A 20508-nucleotide genomic window follows, 5' to 3' on the forward strand; every position below is an offset into this window, starting at 1 on the left:
TTTCCCTTTCAGGAGGCAATCAGAACTCTCCCTTTCTCCAGGCAAGAGGATGCTCTCATTGTGATATTAAAAAAATCATGAACTCCACCAAATTCACAAATCCATTTAAGCCAATGAGTAGAAGAATCACTGAACCACTAGGACTAGACCCTGTCTAATGCTTCTCATAGCCTCCGACTCCCCCCTCCCCGAAATATCTCCATGATTCTTGGACAACTCAAGACAGAAAAAGCAGGAAAAGAGATAACTTAAGCACTATTGGTGGAAAACATTAGTTCGATAATACAAGAGCAAAACGACATTTCATTCAATTAAAAGGTGGCAAATTCAAAACTGAAAAAAGGGAATACTTTTTCACACAGTGTGTGATTAAACTGTGGAACTCATTGTTTCAGGAATTCATTGAGGCCAAGTATGTAACAAGATTCAAAAAAGAATCATATACGCAAATGATATCAAGACCATCTGGAAGTTTCATAACGAAAAATATACGTAAGGGATATAACCTCATAATCGTAAAGGCCAAGCACCCGTAACTCCAATTGATATCAATGTAAACTGAGTTCTTAGCACCTCTGAAAATCAGGCTACTTTATTGTATGCTTAGAAATGGGCTGTCATGCCTAATGTTTAAGGGCGTTGCAAAACTTAAATTAATGTTCACAAGTCACTTTGAGATTCTCAGATTAAAGACCCTCTAGAAGTCCTAGGGGAAATGCTAATTATACTACAGATTATAAAAGAGATGCCACACAATACTCGAATTTGGACTATGAAAGATGCTGAATGCCCACAACTCTGACTTCAGATTAAGTGTTCAGCAGTTTGAAGGATCAAGTCCTTGTAAATTATGACTTGTAAATTATGGCAAAACTTATTTAGGAAAACGTCTGCCTATATACTATGGGGTCGTTGTATTTTTCCTCCCTTGCACACTATTTTAAAAGGACTTTTGCATGAAGTAGGATTTTGTTTCTTAAGATTTTATGTGCTCAAGCAAGAGCCAGAGTCACCAAAACCCTGACAGATGCCCACACAGTGACGGATGCCCTGGTGAGTTCGGAGACACCAGGAACCTTCCAGGCCGAGGGAGTCCCCAGTGATGCCCAAGCCACCAGGAAATAGCCCGGTGGATGGACTAGCTAGTGTCTCACTGGAAGTGTTTCCGTCTTTCAGACGGATCCTCCCTGACCCACTGATTCGCCACTGATAGGGCCATGGGTTGGGACCCGGTGGAGTAGGGAGGGTCCGGATCCCCCTACCCTGGCCACCACCCACCCCTAGGTGACAGCCCAACACTCTATTGACTCCAGCCACTAGGTCTTGCCACCGTGCATATCAGGGCCACCCTGTTGACTCCAGCCCCTAGACCTTTCTGACCCGCAAATCAGGGTCACCCTGATCAGGGTCAGCCCACCACTCTATTGACTCTAGCCATGAAGCCTTATTGCCTTGCGAGCCAGGGCCACCATATTGATCCCAGCCTCTGGGCCTAAGCATCCTGTGGATCAAGACAACCCCATCGACCTGAGTATTAGGATCTCACAACCTCGAGGTATTGGAGAACCCTGAGGATGCGGTATACTCACCTTGCACTGGATGGGGACCTCCCCAACCCAATCACATTCAGAAAAAAGAAACAGTGAAAAAGTTTTCCCAGCTGTAGTCGTATGCTTTTGTTTGTGACATTGCAGTTGGTGCCATGGAAATCATTCTGAAGTTTCAAACAAGAAGAGTATAGGCAACAAGCATCAAGATCAGATGATGTTTTAAGAAATAAAAATCTTGGTTTCATGCAAAATTTCTCTGGGCCAAATTTTGAAATCCTTAGTGGGTATATACTCAATCAATACTCCTTTTGAAACTGACGGGCTAGATCCTGATCTCATTTAAACCCGTGTAAGAATCTGGCCCACTAATCTTGCCAGAGCAAAAATTGAGTAAGGACTTCAGGATCTGAAACATTAATTATAGACCAAGAGATGATAAATATTGAATACATCCCGATGAAAAAAAGTAGACTTTCCAAAACAAAAGAGCTTTTACAAAGCTATTGACTGTTGGCTCTTTTTAAAATTCCTGAGCAAATGACAAAGAGAGTCCACAGGCAGCTCAGAGACCAGGGTGGTGGATTAATTCAGTCTTGTGATTGGCAACTAGCAAATATGACAATGTCCCCTGTGGCTCTTGAGACTGATACAGGACTGCAAATTGGGCCTCTCTCATGACCACTAAGCGATATACAGTGCAGTGGTAAAAGCAGAGCCAATAAGGAAAGATGGCCCCATGGTATCAATTTAAAAAGCAAAAGCAATTCCATGGAACAAAGCTATCCATGTCTTCCCTTATTTACAACGTTCATTAGGTCAATTTATTGCTATATTCCACATTGCCTCTCAGGCAGGAATTGCTGTTGCTACTGCAACATGATGGCACAGTGCAAGAAACAAACAGAACGTGTCACAGAATTTCTATCATGAGTGTCAAAATGGGGTGGCCAGTCTTTCAGCCTGAGCTGGAGAATGAAGAGCATTGTAAGCATCATGTTCTGGGAGCTCACAGAACACCAATGTCAGCTGTCAGTTTTGTCATTAGTGTCCTCAACAGTGTATATAAACCTACAGAAAGAGTCTCCAATTGCAATCACTGGTGTTTTATTGATGTCTCAATAAACCCTTTCCCTCAGCTCCACAGGGTACTGTATATTTTCTCTGAAAGTCCTCTGGTGTACCGGAAAGGTTCAGTATTAATTACACCAAGTGGGGCTCACTGATGCTGATCTAGCAAACACCAGTAATTCAGAAATCTGTCCTGCTGCCTTGGGTCCAACTCTAAGGTTTAAGGCTCAGCAATGAGGAGTGTCTTAGGCTATACAGCAGGATGCTCTGGATACGGGGCATTCCTATCATCCTTAGAGCATACCTACTGCCTGTGCACTATAACTGTAGATTTTATTATTCCTATTGCAGCCAAGAGACCAGGTGTAGAGCACACAGAGGCATAACAGAGTACAAAGCACTAAAGAAAATAACCAAGACCTGAAACCATGAGGAAAAAACAAAACAAGGGGGAACCATATCAAACAAGCTGTTAGAATCTGTGTCTTCCTGGCGTGAAGAGATAAAGCACTTAGTCACATAATGCACCAATTAAATGGACTGGGCATGGCTAACTGTGACTGCAAAAGAAAACAAAAACAAGTCAAAGCAATTTCTCCAGGTTATTTCACTTTAAGATATGAAGAGAGAGAGAGAGAGAGCATGCACCACATGTTCAGGGAATGGTTAAAACTGATGGGGCTGATTCTCTCCTTCCATGTAGGATAGGGCACCCATGCTGAAGGGAAAGAAATGATAAATTGCGCTAGATATTTCATTTCATTGTTCCCTTAAGGCTGTGTCTCAATTAATTAAAGAATAGAAGGGTCTGAATGTCTAGATCAGTGTTTCTTAACCTGGGGTTTTAGAGGGGTCGCAAGTGCAGAGCTGGTATTGGGGGTGGCAAGAAAGGCAATTGCCTGGAGCCACAGGGGCGCCATGAAACTAAGTTACATGCCTCAGCCCCGTGGGGGTGGGACTCAGGCTTCAGGGGTACAGTAGTTTGGATAGGTTAAGAACCACTGGTCTAGATCTTAACAGCCCTTGAACTTTCGGAAAGTTGAGATCTGGGTCTGAACTACATAGCAAGGCTCCAAAGCACAGGCAGGAACAGCCTAGACCAAGAAATAAAGTGTCTATTGAGACTGCTAGTGAGGGTGACAGTTGCCATGATCAGAGATATTAATGTGGACACCTGGTGGATATTGATGTGAACGGTCATTTCACATAGACCACCACGCTTCCATCAGATAACAACAACAGTGAAGTCTTGACTGACTTAAGTTGAATTTGAATCAGCAACTGAGAAGTGAAGGGTTCTTTTACATGAGTACCTTCAGCTTCAGTTGTAGACGAATTGATCCAGAGAAATGAAGAGTAAACAGTCTGTGTGCAGAGTTTGTTCAAATTTTCCCATGAGAATCTGCAGGGTGATTCCAGGCTGGTGCTGGGATCTCAATCTTGTGATCCAAACTTTCCCTGACAAGCTTGGACAGATATGAGATAAAAAGGATGAGTCCACTAGGAACTTTTATAGATCCATATAGGCTGACCAATATTTTCTTGACAGCAGGTATCTCCTTGAACAATTAATAGATGATTACTTGGAACTCTGCAGTATCATCTCCTATGTCCTGAGCATACTGGTAACTAGTTACATTAGCACAAATTAATTGGCCATTTACAACCATTTACTACTCAAACTTCAAAGAGAAATACAAACAATAGTATTGTTACTTTCAAAGTTCCATCTAAATGTTCATATGTTCCTTTTGAACTCTTAATCAATAGAACAGTGATAGACAGGAATGCAGTTTATCTACATTGCTAACCTCTAACAAGAGGTACGTAAATAACATCAAATAACTACCAACAATACATTTGCATATCAAAGTTCTAGTCTACTTATAAGGAATGACCCTCACTACCTTTGTATTTTCCTATAATATATCTTGAAAGGTCAGAGTGGGCCATGCAACTTGCAAAGTTGCTTGGCTTTTTCTGGCCTAGTGTCACAGAAGGGACCTAATCTGAATTAATGTCCATCACAGGCTATAGAATTTCACCCAGTTACCCCTGCACTGAGTCCAACAACTTGTATCTGATGACATTCAGAAATGGAGAATCGACCACATCCCTTGGTAGTTTGTTCCAATGATTAATCACTGTCACTGTTAAAACTGTGTGCCTTATTTCTAATTTGTCTGGCCTTAGCTCCAGCCATCAGTTCTTGTTATGCCTTTCTCTGTTAAAGAGCCTTTTCAGAGCCCAATGTTTTCTCCCCATAAAGGGACACACCGTAAACAAGTTTTCTGTAGATTTTCTTTATGATCAACTAAACAGACTGAGCTCTTTAACACTCTTACTGTAAGGCACTTGTTCTAAGACCTCAAATCATTTTACTGGCTTTTCTCTGCACCTTCTCCTGGTTTTGTGCACCTGTTTCCCCATCAAGTATCCTAGAATCTGGAACTGAGTCCAAAGACTTAAACATTTCACGTATATGTAAGGCAGAGAGCCAATGGAGAGATGCTTCCAGGAGCAGGAATTATTATAATTTATTATTATTATTTCTTCTCCTCCATGCCGCTTTTCTTGGTGAGGATCATGATGGCAGCGAGAGTAGGGAGGACCAGACCTCCCTTTCTTCCACAACAGGTTCCAGCTACTCCTGGAGGATTCCCAGGTGTTCCCAGTCCAGCCAGGAGATATAATCCCTCCAGCGTGTCCTGGGTCATCCCAAAGGAAGCATACCAGGGGGCATCCTTATCAAGTGCCCAAACCACCTCAGGTGACTCCTCTTGATCCAGAGAAGTAGCAGCTCTCTGAGGCTCTCCTGAATAGCTGAGCTCCTCATCCTATCTTGTAGAGTCAGCCCAGCCACCCTCTGGAGAAACTTCATTTCCACTGCTTATCCCCGTGATCTTGACCTTTCAGTCATTACCCAAAAGTTCATGACCATAGATGAGGATGGGGATGTAGATTGACCTGTAAACCAAGAGGTTCAGCTGAAAAATTAGCTCCCGCTTCACCACCACGGATTGGTACAGTCCCCACATCACTGCTGCTGTCACACTAATCCACCAGTCAATCTCATGCTCCCACTTACCATCACTTGTGAACAAGATCCCTAGATACTTAAACTCTTCCACTAAGGGCAGCTGCTCCCCCTTCACCTGGAAAGAAATCTCCACTTTCTTCCAGGAAAGAATCATGACCTCTGATCTGGAGGTGCTGATTCTCATCTCAGTTGCTTCACACTTGGCAGCGAAGCATTCAAGTGCACATCAGAGATCACAGTCTGAAGCAAGAAGGACAACATCATCTGCAAACAGCAGAGATACCACTTCTAAGTCCCTGTACCAGATATACTCCCCAACTCAACTGCACCTTGATATCCTGATCATGAAGATCAAGGGTGGGGATAGGATGCACCCTTGGAGGAGTCCAAAACTGACCTTGAATGAACTCGACTTAATGCCAAGAATGCAGACACAACTCTCATTCTGGGAGTAGAGGGATCAGATAGCACACAGCAGAGGCATTGGCACCTCATACTCCTGAAGTTCTTCCCATGGGACTTTTGGGGAATACAGTTATCAGCCTTCTTCAGGTCTACAAAACAAAGGTAGACCAGGTTAGCAAACTCCCACAATCCCTCGAGTATCTGTGAGAGAGCAAAGAGCTGGTCCATTATTCCACATCTGGGATGGAAACCGCATTGTTCCTCCAGAATCCGAGGTTCAACTAATGGGCGTTGCCTCCAATTCAACACCTTGGCATAGGCTTTGCCAGGGAGGCTGAGGTGTGTGATCCCCCTGTAGTTGGAACACATCCTCTGGTCCTCTTTCTTAAAGATTGGGACCACCACCCCCGTTTGCCAATCCTGAGGCAATGTGTCCACCTCCCATGCAACATTGAAGAGGTGTGTTAATCACAGCACCTCACCATTGTCCACTGATTTCAACATCTCTAAGTGAATCTCATCTCCACCTTCTATCTTACCACTGTGAAGGCACTTTACTGTCGCAGTGACCTCAACAATAGAAATAGATCTGATCCCACCAGGGTTTCCGGAACTGCCTCCTGAAAGGAGGGTGCGTCCATTGGGTTGAAGAGTTCCTCAAAGTGCTCTTTCCACCTCCAACAATCTTCTCAGTCACGGTCAGCATTTCACCAAACTTGCTGAGAACTGCTTGGGCAATGTCCCACCAACCCCTCTTAAGGTGACGATGGTTTGCCAGAACACCTCTGAGGCCCTGAACATGGTCCACTTGGACTGAATGTCCATGAACTTGCCTGGCATGCAGGAGAAGTTCTTCTGGAAGTGGGGATTGAAATCTTTCCTCACAGGATCCTCCATGAGATGTTCCCAGACCACCCACAATGATTGTTTGGGCCTTCTGTGTCTATCCAGCTGGCAACCCGGGCATTGGATCCAACTCACCACCAAATAGTGATCAGTTCACAGCTCTGCTCCTCTCTTCACCCAGGTGTCCAGAACATACACTCTTAGGTCCGATGAAACAATTATAAAGTCGATCATTAATCTTTGGCCCAGGGCTCTCATACCAGTTACATTTATGAGCAACCTTATGTTTGAACATGATATTCATTATGGACAGAAGTCCATGAACAGCTCATCTTTCACGTCCAGATCAGGGAGGCTGTTCCTCCCAATCACTTCCCTCTAGGTATCTCCATTATTCCCCAAGTGGGCATTGAAATCTCCCAGTAGAATGACAGAATTGGTAGGTGCCACTCTATCGAGCATGAATCCCAACACCTCCAAAAAGGCTGAGTACTCTGAACTGCCATTAGGCATGTAAACGCGCAGCGGTCAGGGTTTTTCTCTCTGAGACCCAAAATCTCATCTCAGCGACCCTCTCGTCTACTGGGACAAACTCCAAGTGTGCAACACCCATCAGGGGACCTGTGATCAGGAATTCCAGCAATAATAAAACAAGGCATTGTTAAGATAGGGAAATTTCTAGGCCAATACCAAAATACTGTTCCTTTAAGATGTTCAGTGACTTATACCAGAATGGGTAAAAGAGCAGCTGCAACATGGCTACATGATGAGCAATTTGACTCCAAAATGCCTGGTTACTTCATAGTCCTGGAGGTGGAAACAAACAAACAGACATACATCTCCAGGAGTTTCTCCATGTCCTCAATGCATTGGATGCTTTTCTCTTCATCCTCAGTCAAGAATGCCTCAGGGTAGGAAGTGACATACTTAGGATATGGCTTGGAGATTTCATAAGAACAGCTGGTCCCTCTACGTGCATTGAGCTGAAGAATCAATGGCACCACAAGTAACCGATGGTTACTTAGGAAATTCACAAGAAGAGCCCTCTCTTGTTTATTTTTCAAGTAACAAACGATGAATCTTATGAAAGGGATGGATTGCTGTATGTCTTCACCTCTGATTTGTGAAAGAACAACCTGCTTTTTTCTTGTAATAAGAACTTTTGTTTATTTTGTTGTTTATTTTGGGGTAAGTATCAAGGTTGCTTAAAATCATTATTTTAAAAAAATCTACTATAAATTAATCATCAGCTAGGTCCAAAACATGATCACTTGGGTCTGGGGACTCCCAGTGTGGTGACATTCAGGTATTTCATCCTGGGATGTGAACTTGAAACCTAGAGATATTTGGCCTGGTTGGTTCCAGGATGGGAGAAAAATTAAAAGTGATTTAGCAAGTAGTTCATTTCCCTCTGATTCAGCAATAAACCAATGGTCCAGCAAAGACTCAGGGGCACTATGCTGTATCCTCTCCTTGATGAAATGTACAAATGCTAACCAGCTGTCATCATTATAGATTATAGATCATCATTATAGATCTCATGGCACATTTTTTAAGTCTAGGGATGATAGTCTTAGGGCTTGTTCACACTTACCTGGAAATTCGGCAGCAGTCGACAAGAGTTACGCAAATTACACAGAGTAGTTTGCGTAACTCCCATTGACTGCTTCTGCGCGCTGTTCACATTGCGCTGAGCTGACGGGAAAAGCGTTCCCGTCGGCTCAGCGCTACGCTAGTTGAGGAGGTGGACTTATTAAGTCGACTCTCTCATCGATTGAGTGGGTCTCACTGACCGCTCAATCGATCGTGAAAGATGGATCTGGCGGTGGCGATTTTGCCACCGCCAGTGTAAACATAGCCTCAGTGTCCTAGCCTCACTCAAACTGGAGTTTTTACTTTCTGTTTCTCAATTAGATACTTCAGTTTTTGCCTTGAATTATTGTTCAGAACTGCTGTGAATGGGAAAAGCAGCTGACGCATGTCTCCTTAAAGGTGAGTAAAGTGATACCTATATATAAATGAGTAGTTTGTACAGCATTTGGGGATCCTTCTGGATGAAAAGTGGTCAGATATAATTACATCACCATGTTGGTGTTTGTTTCACCTGAGATGAAATAAAACTGAATCCAACATAATCCAGTGCAGATTTTTTAATTGGTGCTGCTGTTGAGTAACTGGTGTTTTATGCACTAGGTCATGAGTTGTTCAACCACGGAAGGATGACAGGAAAACTGAGTGCTTAGTTTTTTCCTAGGGTTGTACTGAGTCATTAGGATCCCCTCCCCAAGCACATTAAATTCTGAAAGAAGATTAATTCTCATTTTCCTGCTGGACTTTTCATTATCATTAGATTATTCTGGCTCTGTGACTGCACCAATCTAATGGATTAAAAATAAAGTGGGACTCAGGGGCTGTCTACACAGCAAAGAAAAACTCACGGCTGGCTGCATTAGCTGACTTGGGCTTGTGGAGCTGTTTCATTACTGTATAGACTTCTGGGTTCAGGCTAGAGCCCAAACTCTGGGACCCTCCCACCTTGAAGGGTCCTCTAGCCTGGGCTCCAGCCCACGCCCAGACCTCTACACAGAAATGGAACACTACCACAGCCCGAGCCTGGCGAGCCCGTCAGCTGGTACGGGCCAGCCTCAGGTTTTTCTTTACTGTGTAGACATTCCCTAATAGGCCTTATATGCTTCCAGGTTTAGCCAGGGGTAGATGTGATTTGTGATTTCCAGGAGCTGAGGATGTTTGAGTTTATGCACCCCTAACTTCACTACATATTCACATAAATTAGCACATGGGATTGGATTTTGCTTTCAGACATACAAGTGTAAATCCAGAGTAATGCCATTCAAGTCATTGGAGTTATGTCACATTTACACCGGCATAACTGATCTGAATCTGGCCTGTGGAGTTTGTTTATATGCGTGAGAGATAAATAAATTGTGCAGGACAAAAAAAAAAGGTAGAGATAAATTGTGGTACGTAGACAAACCCCTGTTTGGAGGGCAATGAAGAGCCAGCTGAACCAGGAGGAGTGTGGGGAGGGCTGGTGCCTCAGGAAGGGATGTGTCCCTTGGGCAGCTCAGTGTGATTAAGGCGTTTACACTCTGCAGGGTCTATCCGTGGTTCCCCCTGATAGGGAAGGAGGCAGGAGGCATGGCTGCTCAAGTGGAGGGGAGATTTTTGCAAGCACACCCAGGGCCTGTCTCAGTCTGGCCCAGACATCGTACAGGCTTTGGCATGCCTAGGAAGTTAGTGAAAGAGATCAGGAAGACTGCACTGGAGTCTGAGTGCCTCTATTTCTTCAAAGCAGGGTGCAGAATAGAAAAGAGCAATGCAAGTTTCCCCGGGTCTACTGAGAATTGGACTATGAACACTCACACATTTCACTGAGACCCTCCAGCAGCCTTTAGAGGGCGATGAGTATCACATCTAACTTCCGAGGGCTGGATCTGAACCAGCAAATTAGAGATACACCACTCTAGTCATCACCAGATCCCTGAGCCACCCACTTATCCCAGCCCTCATCCATATCACATGATAAAGAGTCAGATACAAACTCCCACCTGTAGAAATCTCAGCGGGATCAGTGTTTGACTGAGACGGCAATAATTACGACGACAACCAGCAGAACGGCGAGACTGGCAGAGAGAAGGCAGCACTTCATCTTCCTGGCTCGTTGCTAAGAGAGAAAAAAGAAACAGAAATAAATACATGTATGTGGTCATGGGATGCCGCAGAGAACGTTTGTGAAGAAATATCACTACCCATTGATCTCCACTTCCAGGAGTGGCTGAGTCACATGCAGGATGCTAGGCAACAGAAGATATGCCTTTTCTTCAGTGCAGATCCACCCTTCTGTGCAATCCCCAACAACCCTCCTCAGGGAAAATCCTCCCTTTGAAACTCGCAGCCACATTCGTCACCCACTAATCTTCCCATTCAGGCCATCATCTGCTGACACTGACTTATTGCCTTCACTTTACGTGAGGGCTTTGGACAGGGCTAGTTGGTTGGGGAAAGGCATGAAGACTACCTTCCTACTGCCAGTGGAAGAGTCTGTCTCAGCACAAATTTGTAATTAGTTCCAGCCAAGCAAAAATACAGACCATTTCATAGGCAGGCAAAGATGCTTTCAGCATCCAAGTACTCTGATTTCCATGCAGATTAAGGTTAAGAGCCAAATTTTGGCTCCTTGAAGTTTTAACCTTGATGTCCACTTTTGGCTAAGCATAAGCAAATGAGGTAATCGGGCAATAAAATGGCAGATGAAATTCAATGTTGATAAATGCAAAGGAATGCACATTAGAAAACATAATCCCAACTATACATACAAAATGATGGGGTCTAAATGACAGTACCTGCCACCACTCAAAAAGGAGAACTTGCAGTCATTGTGGAGAGTTCTCTGAAAACATCTGCTCAATGTGCAGCAGCAGTCAAAAAAGCTAACAGAATGTTAGGAACCATTAGGAAAGGGATAGATAATAAGATAGAAAATACCATAAAGCCAGTATATAATTCATGGAATGCCCACACCTTGAATACTGTGTGCAGTTCTGGTTACCCCATCTCAAAAAAGATATATTAGAATTGGAAAAAGGACAGAGGTGGTCAACAAAAATGATTAGGGATACGAAACAGCTTCCACATGAGGAGAGATTAAAAAGATTGGGACTATTCATTTTAGAAAAAAGACGACTAAGGGGGAATATCTTAGAGGACTGTAAAATCATGAATGGTGTGGAGAAAGTGAATGAGGAAGTGTTATTTACCCCTTTACATAACACAAGAGTCTCCCAATGAAATTAACAGGCAGCAGGTTTAAAACAAATATAAGGAAGTATTTCTTCACACAATGTACAGTCATCCTGTAGAACTCATTGCCAGGGGATGTCATGAAGGCCAAAAGTATGACTAGGTTAAAAAAAGAAGATAAGTTCCTGGAGGATTGGTCCACCAATGTCTATTAGCCAAGATGGTCAGGGATGTAACCCCATGCCCTGGGTGTCCCTAAACCTCTGATTTCTAGAAGCTGGGACTTGACATAGGGGATGGATCACTAGATAATCACCCAGTTCTGTTCATTCCCTCTGAAGCATTTGACACCGGCCACTGTAGCAAGACAGAATACTGGGCTAGATGGAACATTGGTCTGACCCAGTGTGGCCATTCTTATGTTCTAGGTTTACCCAGTATCTTTCACAGCTGTAATATGGCCTTTATCTATTTATAAACTCTCTCTCTCATCAGGCAATTCCTTTACTCCTTGTTTAACTAGATAGAATAATGGAACACCCACATGTCCATTGGAATCATGGGTACACTTTTAATCAAAGCTCTTTCTTGGATGCACTATATAAAAGCACGTTAAATGAGCGCCTCGATATAGCTCACACAGTATAATGCCACTCACTGTGAGAGCCAGCAAGAGCGAGTGAGCACTTACCTCCAGTCCTGTACCCGCCTACCCAGATAATAACAAATAGGCATAATCAAGCAACTACACCTATCTACAGTCCTTTCTTACAGCTACAGCAGCACTTTAGGATAAAGGAGTCAGCTAATTTGAGAGCTGTCATCCATTTTCTTTCCTGGTCAATGCTTTAAACACCTTCCTAGTCAGCACAAATTCCCCTAGGTTCTTTGCTCACAGCATCATTGCTTTATACATATCCAAAATAAATTGCATTTGGTATAATTTAAAAGTAGACCAATGATTCTCCAATTATTTATATATTATTATTTATGACAGGGATCATCTCATGGACCCATTTCCCCTACAAGTGCCCAAATTCCTCACTCTCTATTCCTCCAGTGACCTCACTCTCTGGACCATCAGGCCCATAGTACATAGCTTGTGAACACTGGATTCGATGGGGCCCTGGAATACAGAAGAACCCATGTTTTGCATTTCAGTGCCATCAATACACTTGAATGTTGATGTTGTTTTGTTTCTCTGTTTTTTTTTTTAATATCAGTTATTAGAGAACTTGAATAAAAATGCTGAGGTTCCCTAGTGACCTCTCTCTAGTGGCTAAAACATGGTAGAAGTGGTCAACCTTGGTCTCCTTTCCTTCATCCAACTTACAATGACTCATACAATACTGAAGGTTTAGTTAGTATTAGCTGCTTTAACTATACATAATTTCTCATGCGTGTTTTGATACAGAATTCTCCCTCAGGCACAATGGAAAGAAACATAGATGGATTTTCATTTTCCTCCCAAGTTCTGAGTGGGGAGCATCCATTATGATCATGTTGGCGTATGTGTCTCAGTCAACTTGCCATGATCAAAGTGAGAAAACCAGTGGGGCCTGGTCCTTCCCATCATCATCCTCTATAATTATAACTAATTTTTCCACCTCTTAAGGTACTGATTTCTCTTTTCAATGACTTAACCTTCATTTCCAAGAGGGAACTTAATCAAATATGTTCTGAAGAGCTGAGCACATGAGATAAAGGGCCTGCCGCATCTTTTTGTTTACCTTTAGCCTTAAGTAATTCCAAGTCAATGAGGGAGAACCGCCTCTGCTTAAAATCGCATAGATTATCCTGAAACAACTAGTTCTTGTCTGGTTCTAAAAAACAGACTCTTTTGCATAAGTACTAGGATACTAGCGGGTCATTTAGCTTAGAGCAGAATTGACTTCATTTTTCTCAAACATTGCTAACAGTGAGTTTCAAAGGCCTTAAATATCACCTTCAATGGGAATTCCACAATTATCCAGGCTAGGCTGTTTAACTGGTCTTGGAGTTGCCGAGCCCAATTTCCCAATTTTCACTATTGCAATGTGAGTGAAAAACATGACCACATCAGAATGGCTACACAGAGGTGTAAGGTAGTGGAGGAGCAGGGCCATAAAGTTTAGCCTAATATTTAACTTAACATTTTATAAGTTCTATCCTGGATGACAAATTACAATAATGAATCCTGTACTCTTTATACCACTACTTTATGGGTTTAGCATGTCTCGCCTACACACTTCTATTGCCTGTTTTAGGCATTACAGCAGTGTCCTTTTAATTCCTCATCACTTTCTTTCATTTTTCATTAAGGCAAATGTTTATTCTATTGCAAAGACAGTTTGCACTTTGAGTCTGTATTTCAATCTCCATGCAGAAATCTTAGCATAACATGGAATACCCAAGTAGGGCACTATTGCTAAGTAATATATTTGATGCATGCATATGTTGCATTCATATACCACCTTTTATCCAGAAGCATTTACAGGAATTTTACAATTGTAATGCCATATACCGGAATCCCTTCACATGCCACAAAATGCAGCCACCTCTGGGGACAGAACTCACCAGCTGTTCACTAGGAACAGAAACATTTAACAATAGCTCAGGAAAGGAAGTGAAGAATATAATACCCAAATGAAATTGCAAGAGGTCTTTTGGCAAGCAGAATATAAATACCCAAACTAGAATATGGCTATGGCACTAGAATTAACTCTGTTGCTCTTCAAAAAAAAGCATAATCGATTTTTGGTCTCCAAGGATACATGAGCATGCCAGTTTTACATCCAGAAGATGACACCTCTATCAGTACATTACCACCTATCACATGCAATCGTCTTTGATTCAATACCTATTAGTAGACAGGAATATCACCTGCTACCCCAACAGCTCCAGCTCCTGCAGCATCTGTGCTTTCCATGAAGGATTTTTCAGCACTGATCAGAGCTGACACAGTTTAGCATGACTTCAGAGGCTGGAGTCGTTTGAGTGAGAACCTGACTTTGGAAATAGCTGAGATCAGTGCTATTAAGCCCAATCAGCAATGATTTAAGCGAAGACCTTGTGCCTTCTCCATTAGACTGACAAAGATGTTCTCTTTTCTTCTAACAGTATCAGCATGGCACTGGCTAGCTTAGAAGCTTACTGAATGCCAGTTTCCTAACTGCTTCTTTCACTATCTGTTATGCTGGAGGCTGTAATGGAAAGAACACAAAAGAGCCAATTTGTCAAGGAAATCTTTGTATTTTTATTATCGATTCTGCTGTAAAGGAGCCAATGCCATTGACCTCCATTTGGTTAGAGAGGAAAGGCAGGCTCCCCATAGGTCTTGCACCACACAGCACTCAGCCACTTGGGAACATCAGCAATTCACCTTTCTGTAAATGCAACACAGAAATGAAAGCTGCAATTACTTTTTCAGGCCAATTCCTTCTTTTTTAAGGTGGCTCTTTAATCCATAATGCAGGTAACCAAACGAAATAACATTCAGTCTATTTCAGGCCATTGAGCCTCATCAAGGACTGAGCGACAGACTTCATGATCAAAGACCTGTGGTGAAATCTTATCCCCACTGAAGTCAATGGCAAACCTGCCATTTGACTTCAAGGGTGCCAGGATTGCATGCATGGAATCTAATGTTCAGTCCCGACCCAAAGATTCCCCAGCACACAATTTCCTGCATCTCCTTTTTCCTGATATACACGCTGCATGTGACTTACTCTTCTTTAGGAGCATCCTTCGGAATCCCTTTATTTACTCTGTTATCCTTTGCCCCATTCCTTTCCCCTTGACCATCCTAAAAGGTCTTGCATTGGACTGTTCTACCAGGAATCAGGGGGTCTGGGTTCCGATAGATCCCCATTTGCAACATGAACGATGTAGGATTGTGCTAACCCATGAACACATTGCATCTGAAAAGAAAACTATAGCAGAAAAATTGCAAAGTTAAGCACTGAATAGTTATGAAATGGCAGAATTAAGGTTGCCTGTGCAACCATACTTCACCCCCTTGTGCGTATGCATTACGTGATCCATACTATTTTTTCCCACAGGACCCCCACCCCATTCACTAAATACATAGTTATTCAATATTTCTTTTTCTCCTTCACATTCCATAGGTAGCCCCAGGCCTGGCTTACCTCACACCATCCGAACCCTGCGCTGAACACAAAATGATGAATTGCCTCATGAGCCTGCCTCACTACAGTAATAGAGTGGGTCACAAAAGTTAATAAATGTATCATCGCAACATCCTTGTGAGGTGCGAGGTGGATGCTATGTCCATTTTACAGACAAGGAACTGAGGCACAGAAAGACTGATGCCAACATTTTCAGAATGCTCCACTGATCTTGGGCACCCAACCTGAGACACCAAGGGCCTGATTTTTCAGTGAAATTAACATTTTTATAATGCTTTATATGTTCAAAGTACAGCTCCAATCAACTTCACTCCCCTCATCCCATCTCCTGCCCGACCTCCTCCTCACACCATACTCCTTCCCATCCTACAGCTCCTGCAACGCCCCCTCTGCCTCCACCGCAACATTCCAGTCAGCGTCTTCCTTATTCTCCTCCAGGCTGCCTCGGGGGTGCATTGAAAGCACAGGAGAGACAAGTCTTCCTGCTTTCAGTTCCTGTGCCTGCACTCCTTGACTGCCTGGAGGACCAATTTCAGGAAAAATCCTGCAGCTCAGCTCCTGGAGCCCCAGGATGGAGCATACTCAGTAGTTCTGTGAGCCATGTGCAGTCCAGTTTTCATGTAGCAGCTGTAAGGGGGTGCAGCATGCTCAGTGCAGATGGAATCTTCAGAGAATTTAGCTGCCACTAAATTTAACATCCACTGAGCATGTGCAACTTAAAATTTTTCAGAGGTTTATAATTCAGCCAAATTTTCACTAGAATGGCAAACTGCACATCCCTGATACTAATGCAATCCCCCTGCCAAATTTCAAATCACTGTTCTAAAGCATAAAGGCACTACAGCTTCTCAACAAAACAGTATTAAGAATTTGTAACATGGGAAAATACCACATTTCCCCCCCTAATCTTGTTCTTGAAGATGGCTGAATCATTTTAAACAAACTAAACCAAATACCAAACAGCAAGCCAAGAACCAGGCCAAATAAACATCTTTAGGCAGATGCCCATCACAGAAAACTTCTGCCTGAATTGTTTAAGTTTGGCAAAGTTTAAGCAACTGAAAACAGGGCCTTATAATGGAAAATGTTGAGCAACCTTAACTATAGGCAGCACTACCTGCACCACCTGAATTAGTCTGGTGAGCAGATGGGCCAGATCCTCAGCTGGCGTCGGATCCTCTGGACACACACTTGTGTGCACTAAGTGTGCTTCTGGTCCAATGTGTTTTTGAGCCTAATTCAATTGCTGTTTCTGGTATCATGCAAGATGTGCTAGATGAAACTCTAAAATATTTTGATGGCACAAGATGAGGGGAAAAAATGCAAAAAACCCCAAAAACAAACCTGTAAGAAATAACAGATTTCAGAAGTTATTTTTGATCTAACCTCAGGATTTATTAGTAACATGTTATAGGTAAGGACATGTTTTAAGCATGACAGTGACCTTTCAGTACATAATTGAAACAGAGAAGACCAAACAGCAGGGAAGGTGTCAGTGATGCTATTTAGGGACATGAGTGGAAAGTACTGAATAGTGACAGGAGGGGTGGATGTTCTGCGAGCCTGAAAGAATCCTTTGCCTTAATGTTCAACAGAAGATGCTGTAGGTCACATCCTACAGCCTGGAATCTATTTATCTGTGTGAGGGAAGTGAAATGCTAAAAGTCTTTTAATTATGCCACAACAGATAGTTAAGCAATTAGAACCATTAAAAGCTGTTGAGGCACTGGGCCCAGAGGAGTGAGTTACATCCTGAAAATCCTTTAAAAAACACAGTTGCAAGGGCAAAAGAAAATGTCTTTGTTGCTAAGAGTTTCAAAAGCTTGCTTGGGATGAATCATAGAAATGGAGGGCTGGAAGGGACCTTGAGAGGTCATCTGGTCCAGCTGTCTGCACTGAGGCAGGACACAGTAAACCTAGACTATCCTTGACAGCTGTTTGTCTAACCTGTTCTTAAAAACTTCCAGTGACGGAGATTCCACAACCTCCCTTGGAAGCCTATTCCATAACTTAACTATCCTTAGGGTTAGAAAGCTTTTCCTAATAGCGAACCTAAATCTCCAGAGTTGCAGATTAAACTCCTTATGCCATGTCCTATCTTCAATGGACATGGAGAACTGGTCACCACTGTCTTTATAACACCCTTTAACTTATTTGAAGACTATTATCAGGTCCCTTCTCAGTCTTCTTTTCTCAGGACTAAACATGCCCAGTTTTCTTAACCTTTTCTCTTGGGTCAGGTTTTCTAAACCTTTCATCATTTTTGTTGCTCTGCTCTGGATTCGCTCTCCCATTTGTCCACAACTTTCTTGAGGTGTGGTGCACAGAGGGGGACCCAGTATTCCATCTGAGGCTTCACCAGTGCTGAGTAGAAGAGGGCAATTACCTCCCATGTCTTTCATGTGACACTTCTATAAATGGAATGCAGACGTTTGCAGCTGCATTATATTTCTGACTTATATTCAATTTGTGATCCACTATAATCCCCAGTACTATCACCTAGCCTATTTGCCATTTTGTAGTTGTTCAACTGATTTTTTCTTTCCTAAGTGTAGTACTTTGTATTTATCTTTGTTGAATTTAATTTTTTTCATTTCAGACCAGTTCTCCAATTTGTCATGGTCATTTCAAATGCTAATCCTGTCCTCCAAAATGCTTGCAGCTTGGCCCAGCTTGATGTTGTAGGAGAGTAAAGAGTTAAAGCTGGACAACTGGTCAGGCCTAAGCTATAGGGAATGGGGTCAAGACAAGGGCAAAGCTTGTTTCTGTTAATTGGTGTGAATTCTAGTTAGAGTCTGTTATCTTTTTCTTCTTTTCCTCCCTTCCTGGCCATCTGTGCTGGGAATGAGGTTAATAAAATACCTATGGCTATTTCTGTGCAAGGCCTTTTGGTGGGAAGAAAGCATTATCTTCCCTCTCCACCTGACATGCCTTTACTTCAAAGAATGTTAGTGTAAAATATATAGGTTTTAAGGTGATGTGCCTGTCCTCTGTATGGTAATCCTGTAAACAACAAACAGGCGGGTATAATTATATTCATTATGTAGCTGTTAAAATTCATTTTATAGGTGTCAATGTAACCAAATATGGGTCTATGGGGAGTTGCTGGAAATGTATACATTTACATACTGTTATGGATCAAAGAATTGTAAAGTAACCCCCTCGTTGCTCACCCACATTATAATAATTTCATGTAGACCACATTTCCCTAATTTGCTTATGAGAATGTCATGTGGGAATGGGTCAAAAGCCTCACTAAAATCAACATATATTATGTCTACAGCCTCCCCCATACACTAGGTCAGTAACTTTGTCAAAGAAGGACGTTGGGTTGGTTTGGCAAGATTTGTTTTTTGCCACCATGGATTTGTCATTACTTACAATTTCATTGTCCCCTAGATGCTCACAAAGTGATTGTTTAATAATTTCTTCCAGAATCTGTCCTGATATCAAAGTTAGGCTGACTGATCTATAGTTTCCCAGGCCCTTTATATTCCCCCTTTTAAGGATACGTACCATGTTTGCCCTTCTCTTCACGCATCCTCCACAAGTTTTTAAAGATAATCACTAAAGGTTCCAAGACTGCTTCAGTTAGTTCCTTAAGTACCCTGGGAGGAATTTCATGCAGACCCTACTGATTTGAAATAATCTAATTTATTTACATATTCTTTAACCTATTCTTTCCCCATTTTGCCTTGTGTTCCTTTCCCATTGTTTTTAAGCACCTCACGATTGACCTTTTTAGTGAAGATGGAAGCAAAATAGACATTAAATACATCAGCCTTCTTGATGTCATCAGTTATTAGCTCTCCTTCCCCTTTGAGTAGAGGTCGAGACTTTCTTTCCTCTTTCTCTTGCTCTTAACATGTGCATAGAACCTCTTCTTACTGCCTTTTATGTCCCTAGCTAGGTCTAATTTATTTTGTGCCTTAACTTTTCTGATTTTATCCTTACATCCTTGTGCTATTCTTTTGTACTTATCCTTAGTAATTTGTCCGTGTTTCCACATTTTGTAGGATTTCCTTTTCATTTTAAGGTAATTAATTTGCTCCTGATGGAGCCATATTCCTATTGTTCCTATCTTTCCTTCGTATCATGGGTATGCCGGGAATAGGGATAAAGGTGGCAAAGGAAAGGAGTGTTCTGTACGCTGGGCAGCACAGAATGGGGAGGCAATGAGCAGCCCTCAGTGCTGAAAGAACAGGTTCAGGACTATTTAGAAAGACTGGATATGCACAAGTCTCAGAAACTCATAGACTCATAGACTCTAAGGTCAGAAGGCACCAATATGATAATCTAGTCTGACTTCCTGCACAATGCAGGTCACAGAACCTCACCCTCCAACTCCTGTAATAAACCTCTGATCTATGACTGAGTTATTAAAGTCCTCAAATCATGGTTTAAAGACCATGCAGAGAATCCACCAGCAAGTGAGCCATGCCCTGTGCTACAGAGAAAGGCTAAAAACCCCCAGAGCCTTTACCAATCTGTGCTTGGGGAAAATTCCTTTCCGACTCCGAATATGGAGATCAGTTAAACTCTGAGCATGTGGGCAAGACTCACCAGCCAGACACCCAAGAAAGAATTCTCTGTAGTAACTCAGAACCAACTCCATCTAACATGCCTTCAAAGACCATTGGCATATCTACCACCAGTAGTCAAAGATCAGTCAATTGCCAAACAAGGCTGTCCCATGATACCATCTCCTCCA

The 20508-nt window shown here is 42.5% G+C and overlaps 1 protein-coding gene across 1 annotated transcript in view; it reads right to left on the reverse strand.

Moving 5' to 3' along the window:
* TSNARE1 (t-SNARE domain containing 1) overlaps nt 1-20508 on the reverse strand; it is a 565000-nt gene that overhangs the window by 58800 nt on the left and 485692 nt on the right. Inside the window, exon 10 of the mRNA XM_067558348.1 lies at nt 10479-10594. Within this exon, the coding sequence (XP_067414449.1) occupies nt 10499-10594 (96 nt within the window). The 3' untranslated portion in view covers nt 10479-10498. The remainder of the gene's footprint in view (nt 1-10478; nt 10595-20508) is intronic.

The sequence above is a fragment of the Emydura macquarii genome, unplaced genomic scaffold, assembly GCF_026122565.2.
Source record: "Emydura macquarii macquarii isolate MOO-44397 ecotype Brisbane River unplaced genomic scaffold, CSIRO-AGI_Emac_v2 contig_1947, whole genome shotgun sequence".
NCBI lineage: Eukaryota > Metazoa > Chordata > Testudines > Chelidae > Emydura > Emydura macquarii.